The sequence below is a fragment of the Drosophila mojavensis genome, unplaced genomic scaffold (genome assembly GCF_018153725.1).
Source record: "Drosophila mojavensis isolate 15081-1352.22 unplaced genomic scaffold, ASM1815372v1 contig_49, whole genome shotgun sequence".
NCBI classification, from domain to species: domain Eukaryota; kingdom Metazoa; phylum Arthropoda; class Insecta; order Diptera; family Drosophilidae; genus Drosophila; species Drosophila mojavensis.
In genome coordinates, this window is record NW_025318872.1 from 4,212,589 (window position 1) to 4,231,657 (window position 19,069).

General features: G+C 44.3%; 3 protein-coding genes across 4 annotated transcripts; 1 reads left to right on the forward strand and 2 right to left on the reverse strand.

The window, feature by feature from the left end:
* Positions 1 to 1,213: 1,213 nt before the first annotated feature.
* LOC6578101 (general transcription factor 3C polypeptide 1) lies at positions 1,214 to 8,212 on the reverse strand. The gene is made up of 6 exons (XM_002003987.4): positions 8,016 to 8,212; positions 7,403 to 7,949; positions 6,590 to 7,337; positions 4,284 to 6,326; positions 2,837 to 4,221; positions 1,214 to 2,575 (listed from the first exon to the last, which is right to left on the reverse strand). Exons 1-6 carry the CDS (start codon positions 8,101 to 8,103, stop codon positions 1,609 to 1,611), a joined length of 5,778 nt encoding a protein of 1,925 aa, XP_002004023.1. The 5' UTR covers positions 8,104 to 8,212; the 3' UTR covers positions 1,214 to 1,608.
* Positions 8,213 to 8,496: 284 nt separating this feature from the next.
* Positions 8,497 to 11,096, forward strand: LOC6578102 (ran GTPase-activating protein). The gene is made up of 5 exons (XM_002003988.4): positions 8,497 to 8,786; positions 8,855 to 9,536; positions 9,608 to 10,100; positions 10,189 to 10,377; positions 10,689 to 11,096. Exons 1-5 carry the CDS (start codon positions 8,672 to 8,674, stop codon positions 11,016 to 11,018), a joined length of 1,809 nt encoding a protein of 602 aa, XP_002004024.1. The 5' UTR covers positions 8,497 to 8,671; the 3' UTR covers positions 11,019 to 11,096.
* Positions 11,097 to 11,369: 273 nt separating this feature from the next.
* Positions 11,370 to 18,095, reverse strand: LOC6578103 (DNA topoisomerase 2). Of its 2 annotated transcripts, none has more exons than XM_015165996.3 (5): positions 18,018 to 18,095; positions 16,199 to 16,780; positions 14,865 to 16,133; positions 12,535 to 14,661; positions 11,370 to 12,473 (listed from the first exon to the last, which is right to left on the reverse strand). In XM_015165996.3, exons 2-5 carry the CDS (start codon positions 16,754 to 16,756, stop codon positions 12,132 to 12,134), a joined length of 4,296 nt encoding a protein of 1,431 aa, XP_015021482.1. In that variant the 5' UTR covers positions 16,757 to 16,780; positions 18,018 to 18,095; the 3' UTR covers positions 11,370 to 12,131. The 2 variants fall into 2 exon arrangements, with proteins under 2 accessions (XP_015021482.1, XP_002004025.1); XM_002003989.4 differs by having other exon boundaries at positions 17,781 to 18,083.
* Positions 18,096 to 19,069: the final 974 nt, after the last annotated feature.

Sequence of the window (19,069 nt, forward strand, 5' to 3'; positions counted from 1 at the left end):
GCCCCTAACATAGTAGAGCCCATGAGTAAACATTTTGCTTATGGTATTGCTTCTCATGTGGAGAGAGAACTACAGACCCTCTATCTTCGGATTCGGGTCGAGAAGAAGCCTCACGTCCACAACATTTTCATTATCCTCTATTCTTCTGAATCCCATCAAAAAATTTCCCATTCGATAAGCATTTTATTTATTTATTTTTATACTCATTCACGAAAGTGAATCATTATACTCATTCACGAAAGTGAATCAGTATATTGGTTTTGTGCAATGTCCGTCTTGCTGTCTGCCCGTCCGTCCGTCTGTCCGTATGAACGCAATCTATTTCGGCGCTATTGATGCTAGAGACTTGAAATTTGGAACACATACTCGTGTATATCTCCGATTTATAAAGTGTTAAAATTTTCCCGATCCGCCCACTAGGGGCGTGGCAAATCGGAAAATGCATTTTCCGATATACCAGAAATCATGTTTGTTGAAGAGCTAGAAAGCTGAAATTTGGTATGTAGGTCCGCGTTGACCACCCAAGATCTCGAGCTATGGCGGATATATCTACGCCCATTGGGGGCGTGGCAAATCGGATAAAACTGTATCTCCTAAAGTTGTAAACCTAGAATGCTGAAATTTTACACGTCAGCTAATGGTATGATTCTATAAAGTCTAAAGATAAATTATAAGTCTACGCCCATTGGGGGCGTGGCAAACCGGACCTGAAGATATAGTGATTTTTTAAATTCTCCTATATTTTGGACACTATTGACCTAAAATTTTGTATATACACTCGGACTGATCACCCAAGACCAAAAAGTTTTGTCGGATATATGTCCGCCCACAGGGGGCGTGGCAAACCGCAAAAGATTATATCTCCTAAAGTATAATAGCTAGAAGCTTCAAATTTGGATAGTTGAGTTACTGGTAGCCTTCTCTATCGATTCCCCAAAAATAATTTTTACGCCTCTTTAGGGGCGTGGCATATCGAAAAATACCCTGTAATTTTCACATTTTTTGAGGGTAAGCATTCAAACTTTGCAGTTAGGGTACCGTTATCCCTTTCTAAAAACTGATCAAAAATGAGGTGTCTACGCCCAGTTGGGGCGTGGCAAATCGAAAAAACCTGTATATTCTACAGTATTAGAGCGAAACTTAACTACTAAATTATTGATGGGATGTGAATGAGTATTCCGCAGTCGGTAACGCCCGACTGCAACGTTCTTACTTGTTTTTTTTGGTTCAAATAAACTTTTTGCAATATTATTTAGCTTCCATAGAAAGACGGCGCTCAAATATAATTTCTTTAATTCGGACCTCAAAGTAAATATAAATAGAAAAAATCAAAATTTGGTTGATACGAAACATATGTATTACATATTTTATTCCTTTATCAAACGTTAGAGTTAACATAAAATGAAAACATGCTTCAAATTAAGCACTAGCTACTGAGGCTTTCAGCTTTCACATTTATATATGCAATGGATATGTAAATTTTATATTTTTTTTTACTTTTCTTGCTCTTTTAATTGTCCATTCTTTCATCTTCTATTCAACTCGTAAACGTAACTTAAAGTTGAATCCCTTTTTAAGGGTTGTTAGGGACTAACAGTTAGTTATGTTTTAAATGAACTCCGAGGTGTACTTCTTGATCCCTATAAAGTTGGTCAGCTGTCCAATGGCGTCTGTCTGGACCTTCACGTAGGTGTACTTGGGATCGTAGAGGATCGTAGCAGGGCGCTCTTGCAAGTCATCGTCGTAGGAGCTCTCCAGGTGCACCGTCGGCGGGTCCAGTTCGACGAGCCGAAGGCAGCCCAAATCGCAGAGCAGCTCCAGCAGTAGCATTGTGTCGACAGGCAGTAGATGGGGAAAGCGAAGGAATAAGCTGTGCACAGTGCAGCCATTCCTTGTTATGCACTCGCTAAGCAGGGCACCCATCCAACGATCGAGGACGCGACGATTGAGCGAAGCATTCACTCGAATCCAGGGATGGGGCCGCATGGCAATTACATCCCTTGTGGCTTCCGAATCCGACTTCATTTCGGTCTTCGCCTTCGTCTCAGATTTCTTCATGCGTTTGGAACGACGTGCACATTGCAGCAGCGCCTCCTCACTATCCGTGTCCTCCCCACTGCTTTGCTGCGGCTCCTCATCCAGTCTAGCCTTCTTGCTACAACTTGCCTGCAAATCCAAGCTCTGATCCACCATCTTCCTCTTCTGTCCCATCACCCCGGGCAATGTTGCCGGCGAAGCAGACACCCAATTCTGGACACGCTCCCGTTCCAGCCGCTTTATGTGGAACGTGTGCACCACCCAATTGCGCATGTGTGCCTTATGCACGTACATATAGCTGGCAACTCCCACGCGCTTGATCAGATCATGCGCCTCCAGCTGTTGCAGCGCTTCAAGCAGAAATTCGCCCAAGGGAAAGCTGCGACGTAATGATACGCCCTCAACGCCCAATGGATGTTCCTGTATGTGCTCCAAGATGTCCCTCACCTGCTGAATGGCCTGCGCCTCATAGTTGAGCCCTTCCAGCGTGGGCAGCAGCGTTTCGAAGCTGTTGTCGGTATATCGCCAGAAGGAGGCTCTGCAAGTAAACAGGAAGATGAGATATGAGACTAGATAAAGATGGCAGTGAGATGTCTCATCTGTGGGAGCAGCAAGATTACTTAAATATACCGATATATAAATATCCTCTGTGATTGAAATCCCAGTGCGAAACGCATTTGATATAGAGAAAGAAATTGGAGCTGAGAGCAAAAGAGAATCACTTAGGAAAATGCAAAGGGAGGGGCACGGTAGAGAACCGATGGGATTGGGGATGAGCAAGTGGCGGCAAATCACTTACTTGATCACCTTGTCGAGTACAGCTTTGCGCAGTTCATCTTGTCTAGCCTGCAGTTGCGGATGCTCCAGTTCTTGCATGTGGATCGTGGGCAGGTGCACAACAAAGACGTCCTGTGCGCGTGCACGCTCCTCTTTGTTTAGAGATGGCTCGTAATCTTGCGCACGCTCTCCGCTGTCCTCCTTGCCGGCCTCATAGGTGAGCAGTGCACTGCAGAGCGAATGCCAATCTGTTTTTTTGTGTAGCGTGGAGTCAGCTAAACGCTTGCCCAGATCTTTGACTTCCTGCGGCTGCTGCAGCTGGCGCCAGTGCTGCTCTAATTGCTCCACGAGTGCTATGAGATTCCCTGTGGAGACGGTCAAAGTGGTGCTGCTAGATGTGGAGCTATCCAGCTGTAACTGCAGCGCCACTTGAGGCAGTGCATCGGCCACCAATTGACGCAATATGGCGCGATGCTCGTAGATGATGCGCTCCACGGCATTTAGATAGTTTCCACTGTGCATTATGCAGCTGAAGGGGCATTCCCCGTGCTCCAGTCGCGCACAGCTAATGTTCACGGATTGCCCCAGTGCATCGAGCGCGCAGAAGAAGTGCATGCTTCGCATGGGTAGCTTATTGAGCTGATTATAGATGCTGCTCTGTAGACGATACGTAAGGTTTGCGGGGTGGAAGCGAACACGAGAGGCCGGGCGACCACTGCAAACACTCTCCAGCCGCTTGGAGTACTCCGTTTGCGGTGCATTGTCAAATATGCTGCTATAGTGGTCCAAGATGCGATCGGACGCGGACCCAGCCGTCTTGACTGGCATGCTGGTCGTATCCACATTGAGTATATTCACGGGCAGCTGCAGAGTCAAGCTCAACCAATTATTTGCCACCCATTCGCCCAGGAGCAGCAGCTGCGCGAAGTTGGGCGAGGGCAAATCCAGGCTGGTCAAGCCAGGAGATTCATGAAAACGACGCTCGAATGCGTAATAGGCTTCGTAGACCAGGTATCCGTACTTCTGGCACACTAGTCTGTACTTGTACTTGGAGCTAAGCAAATGCCCAGGGCCAGAGATGTGGCGATGCACATGCTGGATATGACGACGCTTGACGGCCACCAGAAGGGAATCTGCACGCGCCTTGTTGAAAGCAGCATTCAAGACGTCCTCAGAATAGTGTTTGTAGATCTCAAAGGCTTGCAGATTGAACAGCGTCTTATCCTTCGAGCAGCACAGGAGGCTGTGCTGTACGCCGAAGACAACAGTTATTTGAAGATCAGTCTCCGTTTTGGGATTGGCATAGAGCAGCAAGTCCTGTTCCCCATTCGAGCCAACACACTCCCTAAACCGGCTGCGGTAGTCCTCGAGGCTGTCGGGCAGCAGGAACTGCCGATAGACGCAGTCCTTAACAGAAAATAAGAGGATTAGCTTGGTTTATATACTACTCAAGTGGGACAACTGCCTACCTCGTTAATGATCAAGCGATGCAGCCTCTCCAGTATGATCACAAAGTGTATGAGCAGCGCTTCGGCTTGTTCGCTGCGCGTAGGATATTCCAGCTTGAGCTGCGGAAGAAAGCGTTCATTGTAGATGGCATTGAACTCCGGGTGGGATTGCATCATATAGATCCAGTTGCGCACATCCGGCTGGTCGCGCTTCATGCGGATGAGGAACTGCAGCCGTCGCACACAGGCCTGCGTTGTCTTGTTATTAATATTCAGATATCTGCGAATCACGTCCCGGCAAATGATGCCCACGCTGTACAGAGCCAGGGCGGGCAACGGTGCGTCAATGAACAAATAGACAGCTCGCCCCATCTTGAGAATGCGGTCCTCGGCAGGACACCACGTGACGCGCAAGGTGCGCATGTTGCGTAACGCGTCCCGATCGATGTCGTCGCGTGGTCCGGTCTTGCGCTTGCGCGTCTCCGCAGAGCTCGCACCGCGTGTCTTACCAAATCGTGGCACTGGCTTCAACCGAACCAAGCTGAGGCGCTTGCGCGCGGGAAACGATATTGTTGCCTTCCGGGCACTCGTTGCAGTGGAGCGTGGCGCTGGCACCGAGTTGCGCTTCACCCACGACCAGTGACGAAACTGGTGCGCGAAGAGCGAGGAGCTGAGGCCCGCAGCACCCTGCTGATCCCCTGGCACGCTGCCATCATCCAGCTTCTCTGCCTCGTCAAAGTCGGTCGTGCGCACAAAGCTGAGCGTGGGCAGGCGCTTCTCCTTTCTGCCAGCCACCTTGCGCTCCCTGTGCTTGAGGAACCCCAGCTTAGTGTAGATGCACACGTGCTGCAGCTTCGCCCAATAGTCGGCCACCTGCTCGCGACTGGTGAACTCGTAAGTGAGGCGCTCGTAGGTGAGGTCCGGATTAATCTTATTGTAATTGTGCCCACTGCTCGTGGTGGTGTCCAGCAGGCAGGTACGCTTGTTTAGATACACCCAGCGTTGCAGCGAGTCGCGGCCCGCCTGCCGCTCGCTGACCTGCAGCAGGCCCATGTTGTTTAGCAGACGGAGCATGCCCACGTAACGCTGCTGCAGCGTGAATCGCGGGATCAAGTTCTGCAGCTGCAGCTGCTGGAGCAGATAGTGCTGTCGCACCGGGTGTTGCAGCTGCGGGCGCAGCTTCTCCACCACATCTCGGTCGATGCGGAAGATGCGCAGCATCAGCGAGAGTGGCATGCGCTCCAAAGCATCCATGAAGTAGAGCCACCCCGACGGCTTCTCGTAGTGAGGCAAGGGCGGGATAAAAGTGCGCCAGCTAATCTCCTGCGTATAGGGCAACACTTCTGACTCCGTGGCTTGCCACTCCTCCAGATATTCGCGCGTCATCAACGAGGGCTCGCTGCGCTGCCACTGCTGCAGCAATTCCTCGTTCATTTGCAACGGCGTCTGACCGCGCTGCTGCTCGCACTGCAAGTAGAAGAGGAACTCGTGCAGGACGCAGGCCACCAGGAGCTTGGGTGCCGATGGCTTCGGCATGTCTTGGGGCTGGCGCTCAAGGCGTAGTTTTTTGCGCTCCATCTGCTCGCGCCGCTCCTTGCCCCGCAGCAGCTGGGCAGGCCGCAATAGCCGCTCCTCGGTTATCAAGTGGAAGTTGTTCTTTAAGCGCAACACCTCGCGCTTGAGTTGGTCGTGCTGCAGATCGATCTTGGGGTGGGTGACCAGGCGATAAAGACGCACGTTCTGCTCGTACTCTAAGGTCACCTCGTAGACATTCACGATGCGCATACGTTGCATCCGCTCCAGCAGTCGAAACAGCGACTTTCGACATATTTTCTCGTGTGTGCCAATGTTCTTCTCCGATTCCATGACGGCGCGCGCCAGGTCAATGGTGTTCACAATGCAGTTCTTGTCGATTTGCCGCACGATTATTATCTTGCGTGCCACGTGCCGTGGCGTCTCCTTATCGCTGCCCTTGTACAACTTCAGCGAGAATTCCATAACACGCACATTGGCTTTGATGCTGGGCACATCGTTGACCGTAATGTCCACGCTTTGCGGGATAGTCTGGAATAGGAGTGTAAATAGCTTTCAGTTGAGTTTATAAGAGGTAAACGTAAAATAGGCACAAGGGACGTGCCAAATCTTTTCTACAGAAACTTTCAATTAGATGCCTGAGCTTGCGAGGACAAACTTCTAGAAGGATATAAGCCCATTAGGGGCGTGGCCACAGGGTTCCGAAATAAAAAAATATTCATTTTGCGAAAATTTAACATTTGCTGGAATTTTAAGCTAAGATATATCATACATTGAATTGTGTTCGACATTACCGGTTCGTCTTGGCACTGGACCTGCATCAACGATTTCTCGAGCTGCTCCTCCTTTTCCTTGTAAATCGCCTCGGCTTGAGTCCCAACTGCCACGAAGCGTGTAATACGACTTTTGCCGGATGTTTCTGTATAGCTCTTGATTCTTTTTTTCCGTATCAGATATTTGATAACACCTCGTGCAATTTGAAAATTGATGGACACATACTGACCCAGCTCGAGGGTGCTCATGCCCCGCGTACCGAAGTGCTTGATAGCACGCAAGCATTCCAGCTCGATGGGCATATTGACATGGGCATGTCGCTGACTCAGCAACTCATCGGGCGCCTTGTCCTCTCGGTCTTCAGTTTGGTCCAGCTGATTGAGATCATCAAACTCCATGTTGGGGTTGCGAAGACGCACAATCGACATTTTTCTGCCTTTTGATTGGGGTTTTGAGCCGCTGCTCGCTGAACCTGGCGGATAGATGAGCGCCGTCTCAAAGATCTTGCGAAAGGTGTGCGAGACGAGCAGCTTCTTAAGCCTTGAATGGGATAGATCCGGTATACGCTCCAATACTTCGCAGCTCGGTATATACTCAAGCGGGCTCGCTTTGATCTCTGTGTAGAACTTTTCCATGGTGATCTGAGTGTAGGTCTTGTAGATTCGAAAGAAACGTGGCAGCATAACCAAGTTGGAGATCAAGTTGCGTCCATTAAGGCGCTCCGTATAGGCCTGTCCGACAACCAGTTGCTGTTTCTGCAACCCATTTCTGCGTTGGCAATAAATATTATTTGAGACGAAAATACGCTTGTTATGCATAATTTGGCAACTCACTTCAAATAAAATATAAAACTGGGGTCACTGAAATAATTGGTCAACGACCAGGGACCCCGTGTGGTTTCTCCATTATAGCGTGAACGTCCCACAGTCTCAAGAAACACATAATGCTGCACGGTTAGCTCGCGGGGCAGCAGCATGTTTGCTGGCTTCAGCGCTTTCAAGCGCAGCTCCTGGTTTGCTACTACGACCAGCTTTTGTTGATATTTCTCGGTGGCTTCTGCAGCGGACAATGCCTTCAATTCGCCCACAGATATGCGGCGGCGGGTCTTGTAGTCCTTGCAGTTGCCCCGTATATTGCCATCCTGTACGGGAGCGAAAGGCAGGCGCAAAAATGGACAGCTCTCTGGAATTACAGGCATTCCGCATTCCACATCCTGATCATTGGTGCGCTTATATAGCGGCATCAACGGCCTCGCCTCGGGCAATATGAAGAAGCTTACTTCCTGTGTCGACCGTAATAATAGCATCCATATTTGCTGATGCAACTTATCTGGCAAGGACTTCCCGCCGTACAGTCTTATAGACAACAGCGGCCACAGAGCTACATATAAACAAATTATTTATGTATTTATTTATACATTTCAACAGTCACTATTTTTTCACTTACATGGTAATGTGGTGCCGTCCAAGCCTTCTAGCGCAATTTCATCAAAAACAGCATCTATCCAGGAGCCACTTGCGTATGCGGCACACATTTTCAATGTTTATAAATGTGAATATTATTTACTTTACTTGCATTTCAATTTGATTCAGTATACAACTGATTAGTGCGTCACATTAAACAGCTGTTTCTATTAGAGTTACACCGTTCCGTTCAGAACCAGATCAGAAATGAACTGCTGCACATTTCGGTTTCTATATGAACAAAACAATTACATTAAAACAATACTTTTTGAAATTAATTACATTGTTCGCAGTAACACACAATTATTCTGACTAAAAGTAGCAGATATCCGTAATAGCTTATTTAACTGTATATCTGAGTAAATTAAAATCTCAAATAAACTCTACTGGCAAAGATCTTTTGCAGTGTTGCAAAATACGTAAGCCGGCTGTGTTAGAGTGAGACCAAGCTACTGTCGCAACCAGCAGCTGTCAAAAAAGATGCAGCTGCCTACAAACAAACGCCGCAATTTCTGTCAATTCTAGCGCTCTTTTGCGAGGTTAGCGCAAATTCCACAAGCTTGCAAAAAACGAGAACTTAAATACGAAAAAACACTGTTTTAACAGAAATAATAATTAACAAATAGATAAAAAGCGAAAATGTCTAACGCGTCTATGTCAAACTTCAGCTTCGCCAGTATGGCAGCACAGCTCAACGAGGAGCAGGGCATTTCCTTTCAAGATAAGAGCGAGACCTGGAATAATGCCGAAGATGGTAAGCTGAACCATGAATATTTTTAAAATGTAATATGTACCTTCATCACTTTTGTCAAACATCGACAGTTAAAGCCGTAGTTGAAGCGCTCAACAAGCAATCCACAGTTCACTATCTCAATCTCGATGGCAACACTTTGGGCGTGGAAGCCGCGAAAGCTATTGGCCAGGCGCTCCACAAGCATCCAGAATTTCGCAAAGCTCTGTGGAAAAACCTCTTTACTAGACGTCTCAAGGACGAGATTCCACTGGCTTTGGAGCATTTGGGCGCTGGTTTAATTGCAGCTGGAGCCAAGCTTACAGTGCTGGATCTCAGCGACAACGCACTTGGTCCAAACGGAATGACCGGGCTGGAGAAGTTCCTACGTTCGCCCGTCTGCTACTCCTTGCAGGAGTTGTACCTCAATAATTGTGGCCTTGGTCCTGAGGGCGGAAGAATGTTATCCATTGCCCTCATCGATCTGCATAAGAATGCCAAGGAGGCGGGTACACCGCTGCAATTGCGGGTCTTTGTGGCGGGACGCAATCGTTTGGAGAACGCCGGCGCCAAGGCTTTGTCAAAAACATTCAAAGTACTGCAAACGCTGGAAGAGATTACAATTCCACAGAATTCCATTTACCACGTTGGCGTCGCTGCACTTGCGAGTAGTTTTAAGCAGAATCCCCACTTGCGAATCCTCAACATGAATGACAATACGTTGGGTGTTCGTGGAGCTGCTAAGATCGCCGAAGTCTTTGAGCATACCCCGCTGTAGGTGTAAAAATCGGATCGCTATTTCCAAACGTTCCATCCTCTATTTTCTCACTTTTATTCCCTTGCAGACTGCGTGAGATCAACTTTGGCGACTGTTTGCTAAAGACCGATGGCGCTTACCATTTCGCTGAGGCTCTGGAACAGAACCACGAACAATTAGAGCTTCTCGATTTGGGATTCAATGACATCAACTATGATGGCGGTCTGGTGCTGGTGACGGCCGTGCAGCACAAACCCAAGCTGCGTGTATTCAATCTGGATGGCAATTGCTTTGGTCAACATGGGAGCGAGCAAATCGTTGCCCAAATGGCCAAATGCAAGAATGCTGCTGCCTTACAGTCTTTGGACGAAGTGGTTTCCGAAGAAGAGGGCGAGGAGAATGGCGCTGACAATGATGACAATGTGACACCCGATAACAGCGACGACGATGAAGCTTCTGATGACCAAGACGACGACGATGACCAAGATGATGATGAAGAATACGATCCAAACGATACAACAGAAGAGGTGGACGAAGATGACGACGAAGCCTACGTGACCACCAACGCTTATACCACCAAGGTAATTCGACTAGATTTCAACGAAATGTTTAGTCAGACTTGCTTAATGATTGATGGCTTTACTGGATTAATGGATTTACTCTTTACAGCTCTTCAACGACAGCAACTGCAACAAGGCCCCTAACAATTTCGATATGACCATCAAGAATGGCAACAAATCGCCTGCCGAAGCCTGCACTCCCGAAAAGTTTTGCCTAAGTCAACGGCCTTGCACTCTGCAGCAATTCGACTCGCTAGAGGCCAATAATAAGCTGGAGGCCTTCCACAACATAATCAATGTAAGCGCTATGTCTGTAAGGGCACGAGAGATAGGAACAGAAAGCCCAATGAATTTAATTATGAAAATTAATTGCATTATGCAAACAAAGCAAAGAGATGGATTGACAAAATCAAATGAGTATCAGTTGGTATAAGTTGTTATATGACTTTCGATTTATCAAATTTATATCAGTTGGGTCATAGACTAGACTAGGTAAACCCCAAGGCACATTTGTAAAATTCCATTATCCTAAATGAAATCATTAGGCATTAGATAAAACATAAATACTTTCGATCAATTAGATAATAGCCAATTCTACTCTCTTTACAGCTTTTCAGCGAGGATAATCACTTGCTGTTGCTTATCTTTACGACGCTCAAGTGCGGACATCTTGCTCAAACGTCGCCGGCTGCTTTGGAGCTGGCCATATCACTCTATCAGGCCACTTTTGACTACGCCATCAAAACAGAGCAGGAATCGCGAGTCCTGGACTACTACCTCATTCAGTTAGGTCTGTTGCGCAGCGAGGAGCGCTTCAAGAGCGAATACAATCTAAAAAGCTGCCGGTACGCTCTCCGCGAGGCAATCAAAAAGGAAAGTTTTGCCAATGATAACATTAAGAATACCTTTAAAACATTTCTTGATCAACTCGACGTTTAGCGAGTAACACTAGAGTAAGATTTTAAGAAGAAAAATATGTTTTCATGCGTTGAAATATACGAAGTATTTAAAACAAAATATATCTAATATTTTACGACTCTCGTTTTCCAGCCTAAATCAAGGGAATTAGCTCTACCCTAATAAGGCCACAAGATACAGTTTTCTAATAAAATTCTAGGTGTATATTATTTTATTAAATATCTTTTTAATTTAAAAATTACCATTTATTGTTTTTGCAACTAATACGGTTTAAGAAATATATGATAGTTATCTAAATTATTCACCAGACTCTACTCTCATAGAAGGAATATGAACTCGATATCACTATGTAGAAATAAAAAATAATATAACTTAAAGACATTACAGGATTTATTTTCAAAATATAGTTTAAATAGATTCATAAATAAAGAACTGTCCGTATAAGTACAATAAAAATATCATCGAAACAAATGAATATATAACTATGGAATAGAAATCTATTGACGTTGACAAATTCTATATTCAATAAAACAAAACCATGTAGCAGGCTTTCCCTATTCCTTAATACACATTTCGAAATATTTTTTTTTAGATGCCTGCGTAAAATACATTTTATTTACATGGAAAATATGGTATTATATGTGACTACACACTATATATATATATGTATATACATATATATGTATATATGTGTTCATAATAGATTGAGAGTTCCGTATTGTATTGGTGGATTATCGCTTGGTTTTGCATTATTAAAATTACAGTGATAGAATGTTGCGAAGTTGTTAAACAGTGTAAAAAAAAAAGTGGGATATACAATTTTGGAACATCGGTTACAATGTTATTTAAAATTTCCCTTAATTGATTTGGTTTCTGTAATTTTTGTTGTTAATTTTTTTAAACTTTTCGCATCGCTATATAAGAAATACTTGCTTACTTTACTTATTAAAGTAGTTGCCCTAGAAATAAAATTTGCATTCTGTGCATATGTGCTCTCTTCGTCCCTCTCTGCTTTACTTTTTGGTAAGATATTTGCAACAAGATACCAGGAGTAGATCTGCGAGCGGCCACTTAAGAGCATTAACACTTAATGCTTATATATATATATATTTATATGTATATATGTATGTTGGCTTATGCTTCAAAATCGGAATCATCGTCATCGTCCACACCAACAACATCATCGTCGCTGCTCTCGCTATCCAAAGCGCGTGCCTTTTTGGCCGTAGCCTTTTTCTTGGCTCCTCCACTGCTGTCATCTTCTCGTTGTCGTTTAGCAGCTGGACGTTTAATGGGCGAATCATCCATATCATCGTCGTTATCGTTGTTGGTTTCGTCGTGCTCCTCGCCCTCTTCATCCGAAATGAGGAAGGAGTAATTGATCTTCTTGCTGGCTGCACGGCGACCTGGACGCTCAACACGTGGAACCTCTTCGGCCAGTTCACCAGAGCTGTCGAGTGATTCCTTCTTCTTGCCCTAATAGAAATAGATATGTAACTTACTAATCGATCAATTACAACTACCACGCTTAATTTACCTTGCTAAAGTCCAGTTTACCCTGCTTAAGCCCATCGCCGTTTTGCTTCTTCGGCTTCTTCTCGGCGGGTTCCTTTTTAGGTGCTTTCTTGGCCTTTGGCGAGGTTTTTGGGGCACCGCCCTCGACGAGCAAATCAAAATCGTCCACCTCTTTGTCGGCCGTTGTTTCCTCCTTCTTAACAGCTTTAACTTTGGTCATCCGCTCCTTTGTCTTGACGGCCGTGTTTGTGGCTGCTTGGAATTTCTTAATAATTTCATCGGTGACTTTGAATGCGACGCGCTCGCCAATCGGGTCGGGAAAGATGTCCGCGTTGCCTGCTGATTTGCCGCCCTTCTTGGCACGACCCGCCGCCGGCTTTTGACCCTTCATAGCCTTGGCTTGCTTGAGATTAATACCTTGCTCTTCTAATCTCTCCTTCTCTTCGACCTCGGTGAGTTTTTGTTCGAGATTGTCGAGATCATCCAGCCACAGATGGCTAGGAGTCTTCTTCATTAGATTATCTAATTCCGCTATCTTGAGATCGCGTTGCTTGAGCAGCTCATTCTTGCGCTCCTCGGTCAACATCCACATGGACATACCCAGCAGATAATCAAATTTCTTGACTTCTGTTAGCTTCTGGAATGCCTTCTCGGGATCCACTTCTTTTTTAATTTTTTTGCTGCTGGCTCCAACTGAGCTCTCTTCCTCCTCCTCGTCGTCTTCAGCCGCCTCGGCGTCTTCCATTTTGATGCGTCGCTGCCATTCCTTGACGGGATCTGGACGATAGCCACGCTTAATCAGCTCGTCGATCATCATTTTGCGCTGTTTATTCTCAATCACCAGCTTCTTCTCGCACTTCTCCAATATGAAGCGTGCCTGATCGCTCAACCGATCTGCTTGCGCTGTCAGCTGACCGACCAGGTAATCCTTACGCCTATTATAATATTCCAAGCGCAGCTTATAAAACTCAACCAATATGTCCTTGGGTGTCGGAAAGCGACGTAAGCAATTATTTTCATCGAACGCGTGCATCTGATTTGTGGATATTGACGAGCTCAACTTCAAGACGCGATGGAAGCCTCCTTCTTCGCTCCGAAGACGCTCAAATTCTCCTGGTGCAAAAGTAATTACAAATCGCACTGTTGTGTCCGTATGATATTCACGATAATCAGATATGATCGCTTTAACCTTTTCGGTGCCATTGGAGAGAACCTCTAGGACATTCTCTTTGTAGTTCTGTGTCCAAACACCAATTGGCAACTCCGTGATCTCAATGCGATTGTCAGGCAGGATTTGTACATTACCCGAGTGCACATAACGTCCGTCGGACACATATTCCATAGTACCCGTGAAATTCTTGTACCATGGATGCAATGGCAAGGGTTCCTCATTGTTGATCATGCGACGCAAGTTAGTGATCATATCACGTGGATTGTAATTTGCAATTTTCGTGGACCAACCGGTGCCGATGCCCTCGGCGCCATTTACCAAGACCATGGGAATAATAGGTATATACCACAAAGGTTCAATGCGCTGGCCGTCGTCCACCTGATACTGCAGCAAAGGATCATCCAATGGGTGATATATGAGTCGTGTAAGTGGCGACATCAATGTGAAGATGTAACGAGCGCTTGCACAATCTTTACCACCGGTCAAACGTGTGCCGAACTGACCGCGAGGTTCCAGCAAATTGATATTGTTCGATCCGACAAAATTCTGCGCCAAATTTACTATAGTCATCTGCAGGGACATCTCGCCGTGATGGTATGCTGACATTTCGGCCACCGATCCGGATAGCTGAGCAACTTTTACCTCCCTCTTGTCGTTACGCTTGAAGCACGTAAACATCACCTTACGCTGACCAGGCTTTAGGCCATCCACTAGACTAGGAATGGAGCGTTCATTATCCGCATTGGAGAACAGTACTAGCTCCAGGTTGATAAAGTCTGAGTAGCTGACATGCTTGGTGCCCTTGGTGTAGAGGTAACGCTCTGGCAGACCCAACTGCTTGCGACGCTTCACCTCGTCCATGTGATTGGTGAGCCAGGTTTTACGAGACTCCACATGCTTCTTTGCAAAGGCCATTACAATGTTATCATCATCCACCTGACCATCATATTTAAACAGAATCCTATGGCGTTCCATGTCCTTTGAATGATTAAAGAATATTATTATATTATTGTTGACAAACTTCTGACAATCGAGCAAATATATGAATATAATGAAGGTAGAGTAATGAAATAAAGCATTGAGAAAATGGTAGTGTGTTATTGGCTGTTATTTGGTGACTGTGGAACATTAGAAATGGAACAATAGAAATACAATATCATTTATAGTAGTACAAAACCCACCTGGAAATATTCTTTAGCCTCTTTAGAGGTCGAAGTACCGAGACCCTTATAGTACTTGATATTGTACGTATGATGATTGGGCGTATCCATCTTCCATTCTTCGAATTCAGGCAGTGAATAAAATGAAATCTCTTCATTCTTTTTCGTTGCCTTCACAATGGGAGTTATGAACTCTTCAAGGAAGGGCAAGCGCAGCAATTCCGGCCAATTAGTGTGAATGAAATTGATTAGTAGGCCCTTAATATGAGAGCCATCCTGATCCTGATCTGTCATGATCATAACTTTGCCATAACGCAACGTCTTCAGATCATCCATGGTCAAATATTTCTTCTTATACTGCAAGCCAATAATCTTGCATAGATTATTGATCTCAGCATTTTCTGTGAGCTGCTTAAAGGTAGCCTCTCGCACATTCAGCAGCTTACCACGTAATGGAAAGACGCCGTAGTAATTACGTCCAATCACACCTAACCCGGACACGGCCAATGATTTGGCTGAGTCACCCTCGGTGAGAATGAGGGTACAATTGATAGAGTTCTTGGTACCTGCCTCGTTGGCATCTTCTAATTTGGGTATGCCCTTGATCTTATGAGATTTCTTGCCACCCGTTTTGGCAATATCATTCTGGGCCTTGAATTTGGCCCATGCCAACACCGACTCCACAATGCCCGCCTTCGCGACATTGGCAATGAACTTTTCGGAGAATGTACATTTCGAGCCAAAGCTTTTGGCTTGCAGTGTCATATTCTCTTTGGTCTGCGAGTCGAATGTGGGATTCTCGATCAAGCAGTTCACAAATATCCATAAATGGTTGCGTACTTGAAATGGCTTTATACTGATGCCATTCTTGTTCTTCTTCTTGAGCACTTCAATTAGCTGCTTGATGACATTATCAACCACATGATCGACGTGGCGTCCGCCCTTTGTAGTTGCTATCGAATTAACAAAGGAAACCTGTTGGAAGCCACGGTCTGAAGGGCAGCAGGCAACTTCCCATCGTTCGCCACATGCCTCGTAGACCACTTTGATGGGCTGGCCAGCATCATCATCGGTATTCTTGACAAACAAATCAATGTATTCTTTAAAACCACGCACGGGAACCTTAGTACCATTCAAGAAAACCGAAACTCCCTTGGTGGAAGCGGCTATATCGTAGGCACGACGCGACATTAGCGCAACAATATCACTATCCAAAGATTCCATTTTGAATTTCGATAGATCTGGACTGAAGGTGATACGTGTATAGTCGCTACCATTGAAGTCTTTAATCTGAAATGATTTTTTTTTTCTTAATTAGCTTGAAATTCAGTTTGAGAAATCGGTATTTAACTTACAATTGGGTCACCAGCTTTGCTCATATTGTTACCCCAGGTCTGCTTGAAACTCTTTTTGTACTGCTTTGTGGCCGTCTCCACAGTAAAACTGTTTGAGAAAATGTTGCACAATTTGGCACCGTAGCCATTTCGACCACCTGTGACTTTCTTCTCATCGTCGTTGTAGTTGGATGAGGTCAGCAGATGACCAAAAATCATTGTGGGCACATACATATTCTCTTCCTTATGCATAGTTACGGGTATGCCCTGTCCATTATTCCAAATGGACACAATGTTCCGTTCAGGATCGATATCAACTTTAATCGTATTCATAGACTTGTCACGTTGCTTGTTATCAGCTGCATTCACAAGTATCTCATCGAAGATCTTATAGAGACCCGGGACAAACGATATCTCACGTTGTACCATTCGATTCTTTTCTGCATCGTGTACCCACATTAACTCCTTTGTAAATTCCACCGAGCCAATGTACGAATCTGGACGCAACAAGATGTGCTCCAATTGCGATTTTTTCTGATACATCTGCTCGATGGACATGGCGCCTTTGCCGTTCTCCATGTTGCTACTCCTATGATGAACGTGCTAAAAATCAGAAATCATAAAAATTATTGTTAGACAAACAATAACATAACTGTACTGTACTGTACTATTGTAACGGTATTGATGTGTTTACGAATAGAAGCTCGCAGTGTGAATTGTGATTAATCAAGTGGAAGCAAGACGGAACAAAGAAATACAAAACGTTCTTACCAGTCGGTCAGAAAGAAAGAAAAAGATATACCTAAATATAGCAACCACCTCTGTCCTCTTTATAGGTTTTAAACTAACTCAATAATTGTTAGTTTGCGCGCAGAAAACTAGACAAACGTTATTGTTAATATACGCCATATTATATAAAATGGTCCAATGTTTTATGTATTCACATCAAGAGTATTTAGGATTTCTTGCTTTTATACTTATACTACATTTTCTAATGACATGCGAACGCAGCGTAGTCGCCACACATGCAAAAAGGCGCGAGCAATGCGTGTGTGTGCATAACAGCCCTGTCTTTTAGCGGGACAGTTGAGCCGGCTAATGCAGCAACAAAAACAACTCAGAATTGATTTGCTAACGCGAAAAAATAAAGAGGCTAAGAGATATACATATTCAGAAATATTTGTTGCATTATGCAATGCTATATACATATACATCCGCATAAGATACTTTTAGGGAAAAGATAAAAACCAAACTACGCCAATTTATGTGAGGGTCTTCCTTTGTTTCTATGTGCGCGTGTGTATCTGTGTGCAGAAATTGTGCCGGCTTTCCTGATGTAGTTTTAATATTAATATTAAGCAATATCTAAATATGTAATGCTTTGCCTAATCCATTTAAAACACTTTAAAAAGTGGCATTGTGTGAAGGTATTTCGTATACACAGCTCACGCACAAATTATATCTACACCGGCAGCGCCATTTTTAATTTGCAAATTCGACGCCAACGGGCAAACTCGGTAAAAAAAAAAAGAAAAAACTATAGAAATATTCCCCCAACACGTTCACTATTCACGTTAATTATGTTTCACAGTATTCATCTTACCTTCTGAGTTAGTATTGAGAAGTTAATGGTCGCTCGAATGAAACCAACGCGCGGCAGCCACTGCAAAATTTGTGCACACACAGTAGACGCCGCCGCCGAACTTTAATTTATATGGGTTTGTGGTTTATTTAGATTTTTACTGCACGTTTTTGCAGCAAACACTTATTAACTATTAACACACTCAATAAATTGATTGTAACAATAAATTAAAAATATACTTTACTATTAAAATCAGACCTGTGAAAATTTCTTGGCCACACGAAAACCCGTCGTTCGTCGCCAAGCAGCAATCAGTACAGACAGTGGTCTTACATTCGATACTTATCGATTAGTTTCTGACGAATGTTGCCAGACCTAGGGCAATGGTAAATTTGTATTGCGGCAGCCAAAAAACGAGAGCTGCCATTTGCTTAATATATAAATTTAAGCATAGAAATTTATTTTATTCGATATTCGTTTCTGGCAGTTATATTTAAATAATATTATTTTTAACTACCATCAATTTTATGGCTTTATACTATACAAAATTAATAAGTTATAGAATTTGTGAGTTGGTTTTCTCAAAGTATGGGTTAATTAGCCATCTGTCGTTGGTAAAACATATTTCATAATTAATGCAATTTGGAAAAATACGGCTACAATAAACGTGGCCGGCAAAAAAAGAAGAAAACAAACTAGTTTTTCGCCTGACCTTGACCAGCGGCAACAAAATGTTCGTTGCACTTGCAACTGAAACTCGTTTCTTCTCTTTCGCTCAGATTAATCAGAGAGATGCGCAAAATACCTTGAAATATGTTAAAGCAATAAGAGCTGCGAGACTTGTTAGCAATCGTTCATGACAGTTACTCCGCTGTATATTCTTATATGCGTGACGTCATTAAAGCTCATTGAACTTGCACAGCATCTTTTATTACAAGTGTATCCATACCCATACACATACACACACACACACACACACACACACGAATGGGAAACATAATTATCAGCTTCTGGCCTCCATCTTTAGCCTTCCGACTTACTGCTAGTTAATGTCACATATATGTACATACATATATACACATTATTTTCACTCTCATTGACATCTTTTAACATGTAGTTACCCTAACAATGAGTTAAATTGACTATGAACTAGTTTCCAGTGCACTTAAAACAGTTGTGGGTAAAGACTTTGTAAGATAAATGTAAAAAGTAATTGAAATATTTTACATTTTTAACGTAATATATTCAATTTACAATGTGCCCTAATAAAGTGGAAATGTTTCCGTAGAGTAAATCCCTCAATAATTAAC